Source organism: Mesoplodon bidens (genome assembly GCF_964165515.1).
Source record: "Mesoplodon bidens genome assembly, chromosome: 9".
Taxonomy (NCBI): Eukaryota; Metazoa; Chordata; class Mammalia; order Artiodactyla; family Ziphiidae; genus Mesoplodon; species Mesoplodon bidens.
In genome coordinates, this window is record NC_138166.1 from 100,325,481 (window position 1) to 100,344,819 (window position 19,339).

Genomic DNA, 19,339 nt, shown 5'->3' on the forward strand with positions numbered 1-19,339 from the left:
TCTTCCCCCACCTGTCACCCCGTCTATGATATACACACCTCCCCCAATGTCGTTCTCCAAACTCTCATCTCCCTTTATTTTATTTCTACCTGAGAGTAGACGTTTATATATAATTATATATTCTAAGTTCCATGAAGGCATGACTTGGTCTTACTTACTACTGTAGTCCAGTACCAAGAACAATGCCTGGCACGTAGTTGTGTCGTAGACAATCATGCAATGAATGGGTGAATAAACAGATGGCTGCTGAATCCTAGGGACTGATGTTTGCTTTCCTCCTTTGATAAGCATGTCCTATTCAGGGATTGGCTTGCCCAGAGCCAGGCCAGATGGCCTCTGTCACTGTGTAAGATGACCGCATTAACCCAGCCCCTTCTACAGGAGAAAAGGGAGGTGGAACAGGTTTCCCCATGAATCGAATTGCGGATGTTTGTTCTCCCTTGTGATTTATCTCAGATGGACCACAAGGAGCCCTAGACTTCACAGATACGAATTTGTTTTGGTTGGTTCTTCCTGTGCTTGGCTCTTAACTTTGAGCTTGTTGACTCTTTACTCATAGCTTTGTGCTTCCGTGGTTGGCTGCAGTTTCGTAGACTGACTGGTCCATTGGCCCGGAGCAAATACTGTTGAGTCCTTGCCCACTGGGCATCTGAACTTGTTGGTGCATAATAAATGGCTCCAGAGGAGTTAGAGTTGTCTAAGCTGCATTTCAACCAAGGAGTGAATAAAGAAACTGCTGGTTTAGCTTAAAGAAGAAAAGTCTTAGTGACGTCATGGGATTTTTCACTTCCTGGAAGGGTTGTGGTGTGGGAGAGGGCTGAAGTAGCACTCCTGAGGGGAAGGTACTCAGAGGTGGATTGCAGCTCAAGGAAAACTCTGGGGACCAAACTGTCTGCCCGGAAGGTAGGTTGCTCTCTTGCTCTAAAGGTACATGAGCAAAGTGCAGATGCCTGTCTGGCAGGGGTACCAAGGAGGGGGATTCCTGCCAAGTGTGCAGCTGCAGTGTTTGCTTTAATTACCTTTTTAACCCTACCTTCTCTTAGTTCAGTGTTCTTATCCATAAATAAGTCTGCTCTCTGGAAGATTGTGCCACTGTTTTAGGTTGCAGAGATCAAATTACAGAGATCTCTTTTTGGCCAGGTATATCTGTCCTTTATATTAAAAAAAAAAACTGTTTTCTTAAAGCCCGTTTGGTTTCTTCTGTGTTAGGCAAGGTGGGCCTGCGGGTTGGGGGCTGGAGAGAAGAGAACACGGGTGCAGGCTGTCACTTTGTGGGTGTGGTTCCAGCTTTCACGGTCCATGGATCTAAGCACCTCTGTGAGTTGCAGTGACTGGACCTATAGGATTTCAGAGAAAATTCCATTTGTTTCTTTTTTCTAAAGGAAAAAGCAAGATGGGCTTCATAGAAGAAATGGACATGCAAGGTCCTGCCAGAGAAGCTGGACTCTACCTGCCTCCTCAGAAGAAAGCTTGTCCTTCCCATTTCAGCTCAGAGGTTGGCAGCATCCAGGGAGACTGCACAGGAAGAAGCAGAAAACCGTTGAGGCCCCGGTCCATCCAGAAGTCATGGTTTGCGCAGTTCCCGTGGTTGGTCGTGAATGAGGAGCGGACGGCTCTCTTTTGCTCTGCTTGCCGGGAGTACCCGTCCGTCAGAGACAAGCGGTCAAGGTTAATAGAAGGTTACACAGGACCATTCAAGGTGGAGACTCTCAAATACCACGCCAAGAGCAAGGCCCACGTGCTCTGTGTCAAGGCCCTGGCAGCTCGGGACCCCAGCTGGGCAGCCCGTTTCCGGAGCATCTGCGATGTGTCTAGAGAGGTACTGGCCAGTCCGGGGCACCTCTTCACTGCAGATTATCCCATATTTTACCCCCAGGGGCCTCTGGGGGTCTACGATAACATGGCCCAGCTCCTGCCCCGCTCAAGAGCTGCACTGGAGGCCCCTGGAGGGAGTGGAGCAATGCCTGCATTGTACCTAGACTGCATTCCTGATTTCAGGCAAAAAGAAATTGCTGATGACATCTGCAGCTCCCCAGACGTTACCATTTTGTGTCACGACTCTGCTGAACCCCGTGGCCAGGTAATATGTTTATAATGATTGCCCAAGGGGAAGGATTCGGTATAATGTTACCATAAGCTGACATGCTCATAACGTGCTAGGTGTTGTTTGAAGTGCCTTACGTGTGTTATCTCCTCTATTTATGACAACAGCCCTACTATCATCATCTCCTTTTGGCAGATAACAAAGCATAATTAGTGGACCAGAATATTCTAACTTCTAATATAAAGAGAACACCTAAATCCAGAACGATAATCTTTATCCAGAATCCAGAATGACCACAGAACTCAAGAAATAATCCACAGCCACAAAACAGCCACAGAGCTCTTAAATAATCAATGTAAAATTTTTTTTCAACGTTAACTTCAAAATCATGTAGCACTTTTAAACATTGCAGTTTCTTCAGACATGTTCTTTTATGTAATGTTTTTAATGCTGCTCTGAGGTGGGTGGAGCAAACCTAGTTAAACTCATCTTGTTGGGGAACAACTAAGACTTAGGGGGGAGTGACGCAGCCAGAGAACAAGGGCTCTTGTGGCAGTGACCTCCCCCCAGAGCCCTTGACCGCCAGCCCAGTGCTTTCCTTCTACTCCCTGCAGCACTGGTGGACCCTCACAGACTCTAGTTCTCACCTCAGGTTTAATTTGTAAAATAAAATAGGTTTGTTTTCTAATTCTTTGGAAAATTGGCCTGCAAAGAAACTGTATTAATTGGAATCTTTGAGTAACCAGATCTGGCCCCTTTTCTCAACTCTTGCATGTAAGCAGGATTTTGCTACAAATCATTTTGAGCAGCCCCTCCAGTATTCCGCTGAGAAGAGCTCAGACGTTCCGCGTGCCTAACCATCATGCGTAAAGTTAGTAAGCTCGAATTCTTATGGAATCCAGAAAAGTGACAAAGCTCATTTCCCTGCATGTTCATGTTCCTTCTAGTTTTTAGTATCAGAAGCTAATAAACAGGTCTAACCTTTTATAATCTGAATTCCTTTAGCAGTAAGGTGTGTGTTAACCTAGTCACTGAATATGAGCATCTTTAGTTCTTTTTCACTGCTTCTTCCTTCCCATCCTGGTGGGGAACCTTAGCAGGGGCTTCTAGAGGCAGCTGGCCACCTTTGCCGTCGTGGATGAGTAGAAGGCGCCCCTTGGGGCTGTAAAGGACAGGGTGCAGCCATGAGGCTCTGCAAGACGCCTGTTCCTCAGTGCGTTTTCCTTTCCTTCCAGGAAAGAAGAGGGAGGATCATTCCTTCCTTCTGGAATAACCCTGAGGTTCATTTGGTTTTTACCTGCTCATTCTGGGCCACACACATTCGCTTCTTTGACTTTTGGTGGATAAATGAATTCCTCAGAGTGCATCGGGACCTCTTGGCAGGCTTCCCAGGAGAAAAAGGCCTTGAGCAGGACCCCGGAAGTATCCCGCTGGGTGTCTGACGTGAGAGGAGTATTGAGTGACTGCTACTCTTTGTTGCAGGATCCTTCTGAAGAGGGGCTGTTTGAGGAGGTCCCCGTGGTGTTTGAGGATGTGGCGGTGTATTTCACCCGGGAGGAGTGGGACACACTAGACAAGCAGCAGAAGGAGCTGTACAGAGACGTGATGCGGATGAATTATGAGCTGTCGGCATCCCTGGGTAAAGATCCGTGTCGACCTTTGTTCGCCACCGTCACTTGACATGGGGACCCACGAGGGCAGCTGTGGCTTGTAGTCGTCTTCCCATTTCTGCCCTCTCACTGTGCCTAGGCAGAGAGTGCTTATATCTTTGTGTCTCAGAACTCTCCCTGCTTTGGGATACTGTGCTTTATCTCCTCTTCATCCACCCATCCATCATCCATCTTCCACCAAACATTATGGAGTACCTACTACGTGCTGGATGGACGTGAACGAGTCACGGTCCCTGCTTTCAAGGGGCTGGCAGGTTTGTGGGAGAGACAGACACTTTAACAAGAAACTATGCAGTAACGCCAGCTCCATTAGAGATTCAGGAAAAGTGTCCTGGGGCTGCTGAAAAGAGTGACTTAATTTGGCCAGGCATCCGAGGGAGGGATACGGACAGTCTTTACAGAGTATGAAATATTTTAACTGAGTTGGAAACCAGGTGCACAGGGACAGGCATCTGGACGTGTCAGAGGTGGGGACAGCGTGAGCAAAGGCAGGGAGGCGAGAAGGGCCCTCCGGGAGGACTCCTGGATTCCGCCCTCTACTTTGTGCCACGGCTGCTTCATCAGGGTCCAGCATGGTGGGCGGTCTCGGCCTGGGTGTCGCTAGGTTATAGGCGCTGGAGAATGAAGAACAGCATGTGCTGTTCATTACCTTCCCAGAAGAGGCTCCTCTCCTGCATCTGCTTCTTGTTCTTCTCTTTGCCTCCTTTTTCTATCAGACACCCAGGATTTTCATGTGGCACCAAAAAGACAACTTTTCATCTTATACAGCTGTTATTTATTATTTTTTACTAGCATATATTGTAACAGAAACCTTGCAGAACAGGCTGCTGTACATAACTTAGGAATTCCCACAGCGACCTATATTGTGACTTCTACGGAATAGGAAATTGGGGTATTTGTGGCTTACCTGATGTCATATCCCCAGCTTACACACTGCCCTTTCATGTGCAGCTGAGATATGGATTATTTTCTGAACATACTTGACCTATATACTACTTGTTTTTATCACCGTTCACAATTTTTAAATGGCTCCCCAAACATTCAGAAAGCCTGTGAAAAATTGTTTCTTTTATGAGGAGAGAGAGGTGCTGTAATCGTGTTCTGGGCCGGGGCACTTTTACCAAGTGCACCTTCAGAGGGCATCACTACCACTGACAGTGTTTAAAAGAGAGAGAGGGACCTCCCTGGTGGTCCAGTGGTTAAGACTCCACACTTCCAATACAGGGGGCCCGGCTTTGATCCCTGGTTGGGGGACTAGGATCACACATGCCATGTGGCACGGCCAAAAATAAATAAATAAATAAAAATAAATAAAAATAGAGAAAGAGCGAGAGGGAAATTTGTTTTTAAGAAATACATACCCACTTACAAGAGGTTGGTTTTCCTTTGAAGGAGTGAGCAGCAGTGATGCCCTTTGCCCTTTGGACCCCTGTGGGAAGTCATGGGGAAAGTGGTGGGTGACTAGTGGTGTAACAGTGTGTCTCCCACATCCTGGGCCTGACTTGGACTGTTCAGCCAGACAGCAGCATTTTCTTTTTAACTTCTGTATGTTAGGAAGTGGGGAAATCTTAACTAACTGGGGAAATTGAGGGACAGTTCAGCCTCAGTTAAGTGTTGTTTGGATGAACAATAAGTATAATCACGGGAGGGGTAACTAATTTTGCTTGAGCGTTGAGGGCAGGAATCAGGGAAGGCTTTACAGAGGATGGGGCTGTCCTCTTCAGTTGTCCGTGGAACTAAAATGGGTACAGGGGTCTAGGAACAGAATTGCATGTGTGTGAGTCCTCGCTACTTTAATTAGGTCTCCAGCTTTTATCCTTTAACTGTCCTCCAGTTGAGATGATTTTTCATGCTTGAGATATAAAAGCGTTTTAAGGAGCCTTGAGGATATAACTGGGGCCAAACGTAAATGATTTGTATGTTTAAAAATAACCTTTTAAAGGGCCTCAAGCTGATAATTGGGATGTAAAACAGTGTTGAAATATAGTGGACCTAATTATTATTTTTGCTTTGACAAGGTTTTTTTCCTCCAATACTTTATCCTCCTGTGACAAGTATTTTAAAAATTGAAAATCTAATATTATTTGGCATTATCTTTTAATTATTTTTTGTAAATAGAACTTCTCCTTGGAGTGACCTCAATTTTTGGAAAAGAAAACCTCATCATAATTCTTGCAGCCAAGAAAAGTTCTATTAGCCTTTTTAAAAAAATCTCCCATCCAGTTTTTTATATCTCTTTTTGTTTGTTTGGTTTGTTTTTTTAAATTTAATTTCCTTCCTTCCTATTTATTTATTTGGGCTGCGTTGTGTCTTAGTTGCGGCACATGGGTCTTTCATTGTGGCAGGCGAGCTCTTTGTTGCAGCACACAGGCTTCTCTCTAATTGGGGCGGCGCAAGCTCAGTAGTTGCAGTACACAGGCTCTCTAGTTGTGGCGCAGGGGCTCCAGAGCATGCGGGCTCAGTAGTTGCAGTGTGTGGGCTCTTTAGTCGTGGCTGCGGGCTCCAAAGTGCGTGGGCTCTGTAGTCGCGGCACGTGGGCTTTCTAGTTGTGGCGCATGGGCTCAGTAGTTGCAGCTCACAGGCTCTCTAGTTGTGGTGCACAGGCTCCAGAGCACACGGGCTCAGTAGTTGCAGTGTGTGGACTCTCTAGTTGTGTCACACGGGCTCCAGAGTGCGTGGGCTCAGTAGTTGAGGTGCGCGGGCTTAGTTGCCCCACGGTACGTGGGATCTTAGTTCCCTGACCAGGGATCAAACCTGCATCCCCTGCATTGGAAGGCGGATTCTTAACCACTGGAACACCAGGGAAGTCCACTCGCATCCATTTTTAACATTTATTATCTTTTAATTGAAGTACTGTGATCTGCTTATATTGGGTGTTACAGGAAGCCTTTATGTTTTCTTTTATTCTTATGTCTGGAAATAATAATAGGCGCTTTTGCTGTTGACTGAACACCTACCAAAGGCTATGTTGAGTGTCTTGCATATCTGCTCTCTAATCCTTAAACGAAACCTGTAAAGCAGGTAGTAGTAGTATTTTCAGGTGAGAAAACAGCCCAACAGCTTTGAGAATCCAACCCATTTAGCTGGAAAATGGCTAAACTGAAATTCTTACTATTCCACCCATTGCATGTGCATTGGACTCGGCTAAAATTCCTGCTTTGTATATGTTTATTACCAATTGGACTCCAGTTCTTTTAGTTTCAAGATTTGTGCTAATCATTGTTAATATTAAAATAACAATGGCACCAAGGATAATATAAGATTATTTAAAAATTCAAGCAGTATTAGAATTTTTTAGAAGTCTCCACTCCTATCCCCAGTCCCCCTAGCAAGAGGGTTAGTAGTTGGTCTGGCTGTCTCAGACTGTCCCTGTAGGTCACTGTTAGTGCTCTTGCCTCTGCCTCCATGAGAACTGAGATGCAGAAAGGGGCTGATGCCCTGGGGTGAGAGGCTGTGGTTGCTTCAGCCCAGCTCAGGTCAGGTCATGGGTCTTTGTGGTCTGGTGGTCATCACGCTACATTGCAGCACATTCATGCTGTTGATTTCCTTTTGCTCTTATCATTTGAGGAAACCCAGCTAATTCTTCTGTTGCTCTTATTAGGATTTACAACTAGTAGATTTGTTCTTTTAGGTTTTATAATTATTGTACCTGCTTTTAAAATGACAGTCTCAATTTGATGCAGTCAAATTTAATATTAATTTGTCGGTTGTGTGGCAGTTAAATTGCGTCGACTAAAGCTTTTCAACTGATGGTAGTTTCCAGGTTAGGTCCACTTACCTGTCAACAGCCTCCTTGGCCTCACCAGCTCTCTTATCAATAGGACTGAACTTGCAGAGGACAGTCATTTTGATTATGGAGAAAAGAAGAGGTTTATGTTGTTTTTAATGCTTTCCTGTGTCAACCTCTACTTTTGTGGACTTGCTTTTGCTCAGAACTATTTATCACTCTGTAGAGTTCCAACTGTTCTTTTATTTCTGTACTTTAAATTCTGGTTTCAAACTTTGGCCATATTTGGTGATGTCTCTTTCTTCCCCTGCAAAAAAAGAAAACTCAGTTACATTCCACTGTTAAGAAACTAATATTTGTCAGAAACAGAAAAGCCAATATAGGGACTATGTGGTAACCCTCGTTTTTACTAGGAAAGGTGTCATCATATGCTGAGTGGCAGGTCACTCACTTCAGGTGGGCAGTGTCTTTTCTCCATGTGAGGTCATCAACTACAGCTAGACCTCACATAGCTGGGGGAAGAAGTCATGTCACTAAGTGGAAAGCAAAACTAAGCGGGAGAGCCCTCAGTGAGATGAGCAGGAGTTAGAATGGCTCATATGATGTCTAGGAGGCCAGCTGCTATATGGTGAGCCATATACGGCCTCCAAGTGGGGGCCATGCTGAGCTAGAGAGAGAAGAACCCAGGCAAGGTGCCAGAGTGGCCGTCTCCAAACTGATTCATTGGCAGGCCTGCCAGCCTTGGGCTGAATTTAGCCTGGAAGGATCAGAATCTGTCTTTGTAGGCCAAGCCATCTTTATGGGCTTTTATGGAGAGAGAGAGAGAGAGAGAGAGAGAGAGAGTGTGTGTGTGTGTGTGTATGGCCGTGCTATAGTTATGTCTTCTTAGTCACTTTTCCATTACTAAGACATAGGAAAATCTGTTTGAAAATTCCCTTCTGTTTCACTTGTTCTGAAGAGAACAAGAAGAAAAGGTTTCTGGCAACATTTCAGCCATAGCTTCAGAGAGGTGTGATTGGGGTACAGCACTTCTGGGGCCAGTGTGGTGGTGCTAGGGGCAATCAAAGGTGACCAATCCCCAGGGTAATATAACTTAGGCAAACACATCCAGAGATACTCAGTATCATGTATGTTTTCAGTAAATCTTTAAAAATATTTCTTCATAATTATGTTTCTTTAATCAAAGTAGTTCTCATAAGACATATAACAAAAAATGACAGTTCCCTGTCCTACCATTCTCTGTTGCCAAGTCCTCCTCCCCAAAATTTTTGAGCTGTTTCTTCCAGTAACTTGTTTCATTATTTCTGAGTAACACATGTATACATTATTTTTAAAAGCATGAACTTCAGTAGTATTTAGTCATAAAACAGCTTCATTCTTTTCCATCACCACTTGTTTGGAGCAACTCTTTGGGGATTTTCTTTCTTTCTCACCCTTTGGGTTGCCAAAAGAAAATTCAAAGAGCTTTACTTGATATGAATATTTTATTGAGCAAGAAACAAACTGTTCATGAACTGGGAGACTTCAAACCCAAAGTGGTTAAAAACTTGGCTCTCAGCAATTAAAGCTCAATTTGTAAAGCATGAATGAAGAAGTACATTGTTTTTTAATTGTGATTATATTCTCTTTAGGGTCGTAGCACTGTGTACCTTTTCTTGTGTGTAGCTGATTGGCTTGGAAGCTGTAAGGTCACACTGACATGAAGGAAACTTAAATTTTGCTTAAGACCAGAGTCAGCATTTTGAGGAAATCAGGACAGATTAAGATTTGGTTATGTGATTATGAGTGTTTGTCCAGGGGTCTGTTCAAATTGTGGCCTCCATTCTGGTTTCTCTTTACAGGGTGAAACCTGGGGCAGGGCGCCTGACTTGTCACACTCAGGTAAACAGAAAGTCCTCCAGTCACTTTTTAGTCACATTAGTGATCTAATTTCAATTAATAAAATGTCCAGTACAGTACTCTTCAAAAATTTCCTGATTAGGAGGAGGACTCTGGGAAGATGGTGGAGCACCAGGCATCTGTCTCCTCACCTAGACAACAATTGCACTGGTAGAATCTGTCTGATGTAACTATTTTGGAACTCTGAAATCTGTCAAAGGCTTGCAACTTACAGGAGAAGAGTTGGAAAGTAAGTTGTGGTTAAGTTTGGTCAATTTCAGCTCTTAACACATTAGCAGCTGCCCATCTCCCACCCCTACAATGGTGCAGGCAGCTGTACCATGCTGTGCCATGTTCCTGGAGCGGCTTGCACACAGATTGCAGGAATTAGGGTGGGCAAAAAGGATGCTGTCCTCTAAGTATCAGGGATCAGTGCTCTGATCACCGATCTCTGCTTCTCATCACAGAGGTGCAGACAAAGAAGTAAGCAGCCAGTGTTATTGCACCTCCCCCATTTTTGCAAGTTCCTCCCCCTCCTCTTAATTTTTCTCTTTTCCCTCTTTTGAAAACCAGACATTAAAGACTAGGACATTCAAAAACATATAGGAGGAAAATTAGAAAGTGATTTTGCATACCCAAGGAAAGACTCCAAAAGATCTGAGAAGACTTTAAGCTTACACCCCAGGCTGATCCTTGGCACAGAGATAGCCTATAATGATTAAAAATGTTAAAATAATAACAATAATCGAAAACAATAAAAACAGCAAACCTTGGGGATCGGGGAGAATCTGATTTCCAGAGTTACCACATTATTAGATTCAGATATCCAGTGTTCAACAAAAAATCACAAGGCATACAAAGAAATAGGAGAGTATGACCCATTCAAAGGAAGAAACTAAATCAATAAAAACTGTCCCTGAAGAAGACCTGATGGCAGGTATACTAGATAAATACTTTAAAACAACTGTCTTAAAAATGCTCAAAGAAATTTAGGAAGATGTGGAGAAAGCCAAGACAGCAATGCATGAATAAAATGGAAATATAAATAAAGAGAGAAAACCTAAGAAGGATCTAGAAAGAAGACTGAGAGCTGAAAACTACAATAACTGAAATGAAAAATTAACTAGAGGAATACAAAAACATTTGAGCAGGCAGAATAAAGAATCAGCAAGCTTGAAGATAGGACAATGGAAATTATGGAGCCTGTAAAACAGAAACAAAAAAGGTCAAAGAAAAGTGAACAGAGCCCAAGGGACATGTGGGAACCCATCAAGTGGACCAGCATACACATTGTGGGAGTCCCAGAGGGAAAAGAGAGAGAGAAAGGGAAAGACATAATGGCTAAAATCTCTACAAATTTGATCAAAGACATGAATATAGACATCCAAGAAGCTCAACAAACTCCAGGTAAGATGAATTCAGACACCCACACTGAGACACACTATAATCAGAATTTCAAAAACAAAGACGGAATCTTGGAAGCAGCAAGAGAGAAGTGAATCAACTAGAGAAAGCCTGCACACAGCAATGAAGACCCAACACAGCCAAAAATAATAAATAAATAAAAATAAATAAATTTACTAAAAAAAAAACAAGATCTAAAATCAACAACTTAACTTTACAACTTAAGGAACTAGAAAAAGAAGAATAAACTAAACCCAAAGCTAGCAGAAGGAAGGAAATGATAAAGATGAGAGCAGAGATAAATAGAGAATAGAAAAACTAGAGAAAAATCAGTGGAACCAAAAGTTGGTTCTTTGAGGGGCTTCCCTGGTGGCGCAGTGGTTGAGAGTCCGCCTGCCGATGCAGGGGACATGGGTTCGTGCCCCGGTCCGGGAGGATCCCACATGCCGCGGAGCGGCTGGGCCCGTGAGCCATGGCCGCTGAGCCTGTGCGTCCGGAGCCTGTGCTCCGCAACGGGAGAGGCCACAACAGTGAGAGGCCTGCGTACCGCAAAAAAAAAAAAAAAAAAAAAAAAAAAGTTGGTTCTTTGAAAAGATCAACAAAATTGACAAACCTTTAGCTAGATGGACTAAGGGGCACAGACAAGAAAGGCAAAAATAGACAAGTTGGGCTTCATGAAAATTGTAAAATTTTGTGCATCAAAAGACGTACGAGGGGCTTCCCTGGTGGCGCAGTGGTTGAGAGTCCGCCTGCCGATGCAGGGGACACGGGTTCGTGCCCCGGTCCGGGAAGATCCCACATGCCATGGAGTGGCTGGGCCCGTGAGCCATGGCCGCTGAGCCTGCGCGTCCAGAGCCTGTGCTCCACAACAGGAGAGGCCACAACACTGAGAGGCCCGCGTACAGCAAAAAAAAAAAAAAAAAAAAGACATACATATAAATATAATTAAAAGGCAACATACAGAATGGGAGAAAGTATTTGCAAATCATATATCAGATAAGGGTTTACTATCCAGAATATATAAAGAACTCCTAAAACTCAGCAACAACAAAAGACCTGATTTAAAAATGTACAAAGGACTTGAATAGGCATTTCTTCAAAGAAGATGTACAAATGGCCAATAAGCATATGAAAAGATACTCTATCACAATCATTAGGGATACGTAAATCAATACTACAGTAAGATACCACCTCACACCCATAAGGATGCCTACTATCAAAAAAATAGAAAACAGCAACTATTGCTGAGGATAGAACCTTTATGCCCTGTTGGTGGGAATATAAAATGGTAAGTCACTGTGGAAAACAGTATGGTGGATTAAATTATAGTGTTATATCAATGTTAAATCTTCTGATTTTGATCATTATACTTTGACTATATAAGACATATTAGTTTTCAGTTGCCACATAACAAATTATCACAAATTTAGTGGCTAAAAAACACCCATTTATTATCTCACAGTTCTGAAGTTCAGAAGTCCAGGTGGGCTTAGCTGGGTTCTTTGCTTAGGGTCTAACATGGCTGAAATTAAGTGTGCCAGACTGGCCTCTTATCAGGAGGCTCTGGATTGAATCACTGGGTTGTTGAGTTGTTGGCAGAATCAAGTTCCTTGTGGTTGTAGGACTGAGGTCCCCATTTTCTTTCTGGCTGCCGACCATTCTCAGCTCCTAGGGCCTGCTCCCAGGTCCTTTCCACATGGCCTTCTCCATCCTTAGGCCAGCAATAATACATTGAATTTTTTTGGTGTTTTGATTCTCTGACTTCCTCTGCTTTTAAGCGGCTAGTGTGATTACATTAAGTAATCACCCAGACAACATCTCTTTTGCTATGTAATGTAATTATGGGTGTGATATCAGTTCACACATTTCAGTCACACTCCAAGGGGCAGGGATTAGGCAAGGGTTGGGGTCATGGAGCTCGTGTTAGAATTTTGCAAACCCGGTTAAGAGAATGTCTTTTTTCTTGAGTAATACACACAGAAGTATTTAGGGATAAAGGGAGGAATGAAAACAATTTAGCCTCAAATGGTCCAAAAATATTATATATATATATATATATATATATATATATATATATATATATATATATTCCTTATATATTTTAAAGCTTCCCAGGTAACTCCAGTGTGCAGCCTGCACATATACATATATATGTATTTATATATTATACATATATAGAGAGGAAAAGGAGGGAGGGAGAGAGGGCACATGGGCATGATAAAGCAAAAGTGGAACAAAATGCAAATGATTGGAGTTCCTTGTTTTATTATTAAAACTTTTCTATAGGTTTTAAATGATATCAAAAATTGACCAAAAAAAAAAAAAATTAGGAAACAGAAGTCCAGTCCTTGTGTCGTGGTTAAAAATCTGGACTTCATTTAAAGCGGAAGTTTCTTGCCTCTCCCACCTCAACCTGCTTTAGGTCTAGAATCTGGAATCTTGTGATAGGAAGAAAGAAGTTCTCCTCCTACCTCCCAGCTTGTCCCAGGATTTCTCCTCCATCCTGGCTGGGAATGGTGGTGTGTAGGTGGGGAGGAGAGGTACAAGAATTACATCCATGTAATCTGATACCAGTTACATGTAGCTGGGATAATTGAAAGCTGATTCTCCAAGTGTGTCTGTGGGTTCTGCACTCCCCCAAACCCCCGTTACTGGAGATCTCTCACTACAGTGGGTAGTGTCTGCTTTGGCAGTCTGCCCCATAGGGGCTCCTTAGGGGAGCATCACCAATAGGCAGACAGGGGCGGTCCCTTTAAGTGGCTCTGGGCCTCTTCTCTTTCCCTCCAGGGCTCACATCTGGACCATGGAAAACACTTATATATCCTTTGCTCTGACAAGCCCTGTGAATGTAGGCTCTTCCCAACATGGCCACCACCAAGGAACCATCGGTCAGTTTATGCCTTTAGTATTTTCCAGGCCTGGATTCCTGAGCAGCCCCACAGCTCCAGGAAATACAGGTCAGGATGTCATTCCCATTAGGCTTAAGGTCAGAGGAAAGTAGCCCAGTCCACCCCACCCCTCCCCATGGTGGTGTGGATGGCTCACAGTACACTTGACAGCTCTTTGCAAAGCATCTCTAATATCCAGCTTCCTGACCTCCTCACTCCCAGTGCTTTGACTCCCTCTTAGTGGCAAGTGCTTGGGTTACAGCCCAGTGTGTCAGCCACTCTTTCCAAGTTGGCTTCGGTGGTCTAGCTTTGGAATGGGGGAGAGTTGGCTCCTATTTTGGGGGGCCTTCAGCCAAAACAGGCAGACAGAATCACATTTTAATATCCTGTTGCATATGTTTATTGCTATTCCTGATTTATTGATTTTAGATATTATCTATTGATTCCTACTGTGGAGGATGAAGATATGGCCCTCTTACATCACCCCAGGCCCCCACTTCTCTTCCCTCCATCCTGTCAGAACAGGTATATCATACTTTTTTGGTTAATTCAATGTAAATTATTTGCCTAATTATGATTATGTATTATTTACTTCTAATCAAAGTGACATATTATGATGATGTTTCCTTCGTTGTAGGATTTTTTCCCCCCAGGAATTGAAATTTTTTCTTATTTTTTTACTTTGCTAGTTTTCTGTACTATCAACCAATTCTTCTCAAACTCTCCATGGTATTTATTATATAACTCCTTTGAAGAGTCTTTTCCACATGATCAAACATCCTGTGACCTATCGGTTTCACTTTTTTTTCTGGAAACTTCTGTTCACTGGGTCTTCCATTCCTCTGCTCTATCTAAACTAGTTCTACTTTAGGCCTGCTGCACAGCTGTGGGCTTAGACTTTCCTTCGTCTCTCTCCTATTTCCTGGATCTATTGGTTCTTTTAGGTTTATATCTTCATTTTGTTGGAGCACATCCTTCAGTAACTTCCTAAGAAACGGTTCATAGGAGGAAGTTTTTTAAAGACTCTGTATATCTGAAAATGCCCTTATTCTGCTCTCAGAATTGATAATTGATAATTTGGTTTGGGTATAGAATTCCAGGTTGGAAATGACTTTCCTCAGCATTTTGAAAGCATTGCTTTTAGGTTTTACAGGGGCTGTTGGGAAGTCTAAATACATTTTTATTCCTAAATCTTTGAACGCAGCCTGTTTTTCCACTCTGAAAAGTTTTAAGACCTATTCCAGTGTTTTGAAGTATTCAGTGCTTAATGATACGGATGTTTTTTTCATCTTTTGTTCTGGATATCTGGTGCTTCCCTTCCACGTGGAAATTCACAGTTTCCATTTTGGGGAAACATTCTTGTATTATTTCTTCCTTTATATTTTCTCTTTTCTTTCTTCCAAAAAGTCCTATTAGTTAGATGTTAGACTTCTTAAATTAAGCCTCTGGTTTTGTTTTATTTTTTTCTTTTTCTCCTATTTCCTGCTTCTGTCTTTTCTGTTCTACTTTCCTGGAGATTTCCTCCATTTTATTTTCTAACAATCCTATTTAATTTAAAACATTTTTTTCTGTCATATTTTAAACTAAGAGCTCTTATTGCTCTTTTCATGGATAACTATCATGACTTTTCTCTGTGGGAATGTTCTAGTTTTGAGGGGAGGGGGTTGAAATTTTGTTTTGCTTCCTGCAGTATCTCTAGTTCCTTCAATCCTTTTTCCTACTTGTTAGCAGTTTGTCTTAAATAAATATCTTTAGGTTCATTCACATTTAAGAGTAAAGCCTTAAAAACTGGCTGGAAGCTCTGTGTGCATGCCTGGGACTCAAGGGGTAGGTTACATCCTGTGAACCTGGATGTTTCATTGAAGAGCCCGGCAAAGTCTGGATCCGTAGGTCTTTTGGGGAGGAGGGTTGGGGAGGGGCAATTCCATTTCTCCAAAGAAAACTTCCAGTCTCCTGCTTGGCTGTACACCAAGCTGGTGTTCTTGGAGCTGGGTAACACAGCTTCTGGTCTGTAGACTGTCTTCATCTGTTTGCATGGCAGCTCTTCTCCTTCATCTTTCACTCACCCCACCATCCCAGGGCCCAGAACCTTTCTGGTTAAGTTTTTCTGTAGACCAACCTCTCTCTCCTCCTTGGGGGAGGGTGGTGGTATTTTCTGGCTTCCTGGAATAGGTGAGCGGACCTGGCCTTGAACCGGTCTCTCCTTACCCACCGCCTTCTGCTGCACCTGGTGCCTCCAGGTCCTGGCTCTTTTGGGGATTCTGGGGTCAGGTTCACTTCTTTCTCCTTATTACCCGCTCTGCTGGCATTTGGTGTCCAGCTCTGTTAGTTCTTCTCTTTTATCTCCTTTCCTTCTTGTAAAAATGTGTTAACATTTCTAGTACAATGTTTCTCTTGGGCTTACGCTTCTTTTTATTATTATCCCTTTGCCCTCATTTTAGAGATGTTTGAAGATGAATAAGTGTTCAATCTACCACAGATTGATAATGTATTATGTTTTTATTAGTAGTAAATATGTGGATACATACACACACATGAACGTATAAATATATTTGAATGATCCAAAGATGAATAGTGAAAATAATCTCCCTTTTACCTTGTCCTTCAGCTCCTCCACAGAAGTGCCCACAGTTACCAGTGGCTTGTATATGTCTTTCCAAAGAAAGGTTATGCACCCATTCACATAGATACATACAAAGCATGTAAGTAGAGATGAATGGATTTTACTTTAAATCAAGAAAGCAATTTCTTCGCATAGCCCTGAAGACTATTCATATTTTCAGTAAAGGGCAGTGCTTAACCCAAAGACACGAATCTCTTCTAGTCGGATTTCAGGTTCCACTGCAGGTGGCAGACAGCGTTAAGGGGCTTTTCAGGTGCCCCGTGTCGTTAGCCACCTGCACCAAGGCCAGCTGTGGGTGTTGCTGAGGGGCACATGCATGGGACAGTTGGTGGTGGCCCTCTCCCACTCCTCGTGTGGCTTTCTTTATCATCCCTGTCCTCTCTCCTTCTGTTTTGTCCTCTGTATTTCTTCCTGTTTTCACCCTTTCCCCTCTAGGTTCATTTAGCTGACTCATGCTCCCATAGATGAGCCATGGAGCTAAGGGATACACCCTAATTCGGCGCCTCTTTGGGTTTTAAGACTAAATTGGCACCCTAGATGGGTATGCTTTCATCGCGCCCCTGGTTGGAAAGGTTTTATGAGGAAATGCACCCGGAGGCCTCCCTGGACCTCTCAGATGGGCTGCTTGACTGGACAGTGCAGAGCTGTGATGTCGCTGTGACTCTTCATCCCTGCAACAGGGCCTGCTGCTGCCAAACCAGACTGGATCTCAAAACTGGAGCGGAGAGCTGCACCCTGGATCAAGGACCCAGACGGGCCGAAGTGGGGGAAAGGCCGTCCTCCAGGTGGGTCTTGACCTGCTGGGTTCTGAAGGGTATGTCCGGGGGCCCAGGCAGCTGTGGCAAGTCACACAGTGCTCGTTCCGCCATCCTCGTGCTGGAGCTGTTGTGCACCAGGCCCTGTATTGGTAGAAAAACGTGAATAAGAAACTAACTGTGCCTTCACAGTGTAGAAGGATCTGAGAAACTGGGACCGTTTGGGAAAAACAAGGAGCTTTGATGAGCAGAAGTGAAATGGGGAGACTGGTAGAGCTGACGGGGGAGGCGCGTAGTGGACGCTGGCCGTGAGGAGCCCCGTGACCCACGGCTGGAGCCTCTGCTGCCTTCTCCCCGCTCCTCTGGTGTTGAGTGACAGGACTGTTGGTCTGTGAGAGTTAGCAGTTCGTGGAACTCTGTCAGTAACTTACTGGCTAGTAGCTACTGTGTACACTTCTGTGCCTCCCTTGTTTCCAAGGCTCATGAGAAGACTTTTGGATGTTTAGCCTCATTTCTTTGTGGTGCCTCGAAAGAGGATAAAAACCATCCAATAGCATCTGTGGCCAAGGTGCTAATTAAGCTTACTAGCACCTGATGTCACATGATCTCAGGGTAGCTATGTGGATAGGGATGGGGAGGCTGGCTGAAGAAGCCACGGGGATTAGCAGACAACCCTTGGCGAGACAGACTGGCTTTCAGAGAAACTAATGGGAAAGGGTTTAAATAGAAGCCACTACTGACTTCTAGAAAGGTGGGTCACATTCATCTTCTCTGCTTTGCATAAGGGGTACTTATTGCATTGGGGTGTCTTAGCTGAGAGGAGGCTGCAGAGTTTTGGGCAGCAAAACCGAACAGTTTGATTTGCTCCAAAGGGAAGAAGACGACGGTGGCCGTTAGAGAGGCACACACACAGGCCTCGGCTGTAGAATCTGCACTGCTCCCAGCTCCTGCCATGGAGACGTGCACCTCCTCCTGCAATCCCAGACTTCGTGAAGTAGAAGCAGATGGATGGAGGAAAATCAAGAGGACTTACAGACCCCGCTCAATTCAGAGGTCATGGTTTGGGCAGTTCCCATGGTTAGTAATTGACCCCAAAGAGACCAAGCTCTTCTGCTCAGCTTGCAAAGAAAGACCTAGTCTCCACGATAGATCATCCCGGTTAGTCCGAGGTTACACGGGTCCTTTTAAAGTGGAGACTTTAAAGTACCATGAAGTCAGCAAAGCACACAAGCTCTGTGTCAACACCCTGGAAGTCAAGGAAGACACCCCGCAGGCCGCCCTCGTCCCCGAGATCTCCAGTGACCTGATGGCCGACATGGAGCACTTTTTCAATGCCGCCTATTCCATCGCGTACCACTCGAGGCCCCTGAACGACTTTGAGAAGATCCTGCAACTCCTCCAAAGCACTGGGACCATGATTTTGGGCAAGTACCGAAATCGCACCGCCTGCACTCAGTTCATCAAATACATCTCTGAGACTCTGAAGAAGGAGATCCTTGAGGACGTCCGGAACTCCCCGTGTGTGAGCGTGTTGCTGGACAGCGCCACAGACACCTCCGACCAGTCCTGTGTGGGTATTTACATCCGCTACTTTAAGGGGATGGAGGTGAAGGAGTCCTACATCACTCTGGCCCCACTCTACAGCGAGACGGTGGATGGATACTTTGAGACCATCATCTCTGCCCTGGACGAACTGGACATCCCCTTCCGGAAGCCTGGCTGGGTGGTGGGCCTGGGAACCGACGGCTCAACCATGCTGAGCTGCAGAGGAGGTCTGGTGGAGAAGCTGCAGGAGATCATCCCCCAGCTGCTGCCGGTGCATTGTGTGGCCCACCGGCTGCACCTGGCCGTGGTTGACGCCTGTGGAGGCATCGACCTGGTCAAGAAGTGTGACCGGCACATCCGAACTGTCTTCAAGTTCTATCAGTCCTCGAACAAAAGGCTGAATGAGCTGCAGGAAGGCGCGGCCCCCCTGGAGCAGGAAATCATCCGCCTGAAGGACCTGAACGCTGTCAGGTGGGTGGCCAGCAAGAGGCGCACGCTGCACGCGCTCATCGTGAGCTGGCCCGCCCTGGCCAGGCACCTCCAGAGCGTGGCGGAAGCAGGTGGCCAGGTCGGGCACAGGGCCAGAGGCATGCTGAAGCTGATGAAGGGCTTCCATTTCGTCAAGTTCTGCCACTTCCTCTTGGACTTCCTGAGCGTCTACAGGCCTTTGTCCCAGAGCCACTCCTCCAGCAGTGTTCTGCTGATTACGGAAGTGAACTCCACGCTGGACGGGCCTAAGTAGCACTGGAGACCCTGCCAGCCTTCCACCCACTCGGCCAGGCACGCGTCAAAAGGAAGAGTTCAA

General features: G+C 44.7%; 1 protein-coding gene across 1 annotated transcript in view; it reads left to right on the forward strand.

The window, feature by feature from the left end:
* The window catches only part of LOC308622334 (SCO-spondin-like), a gene marked incomplete at its 3' end in the record, with an annotated part of 63,706 nt that extends 44,430 nt beyond the window's left edge, over positions 1–19,276 (forward strand). The window contains 4 exon segments of the mRNA XM_081243682.1: positions 1,383–2,080; positions 3,527–3,683; positions 16,915–17,019; positions 17,862–19,276. Of these exon segments, the coding sequence (XP_081099808.1) occupies positions 1,383–2,080; positions 3,527–3,683; positions 16,915–17,019; positions 17,862–19,276 (2,375 nt within the window).
* Positions 19,277–19,339: the final 63 nt, after the last annotated feature.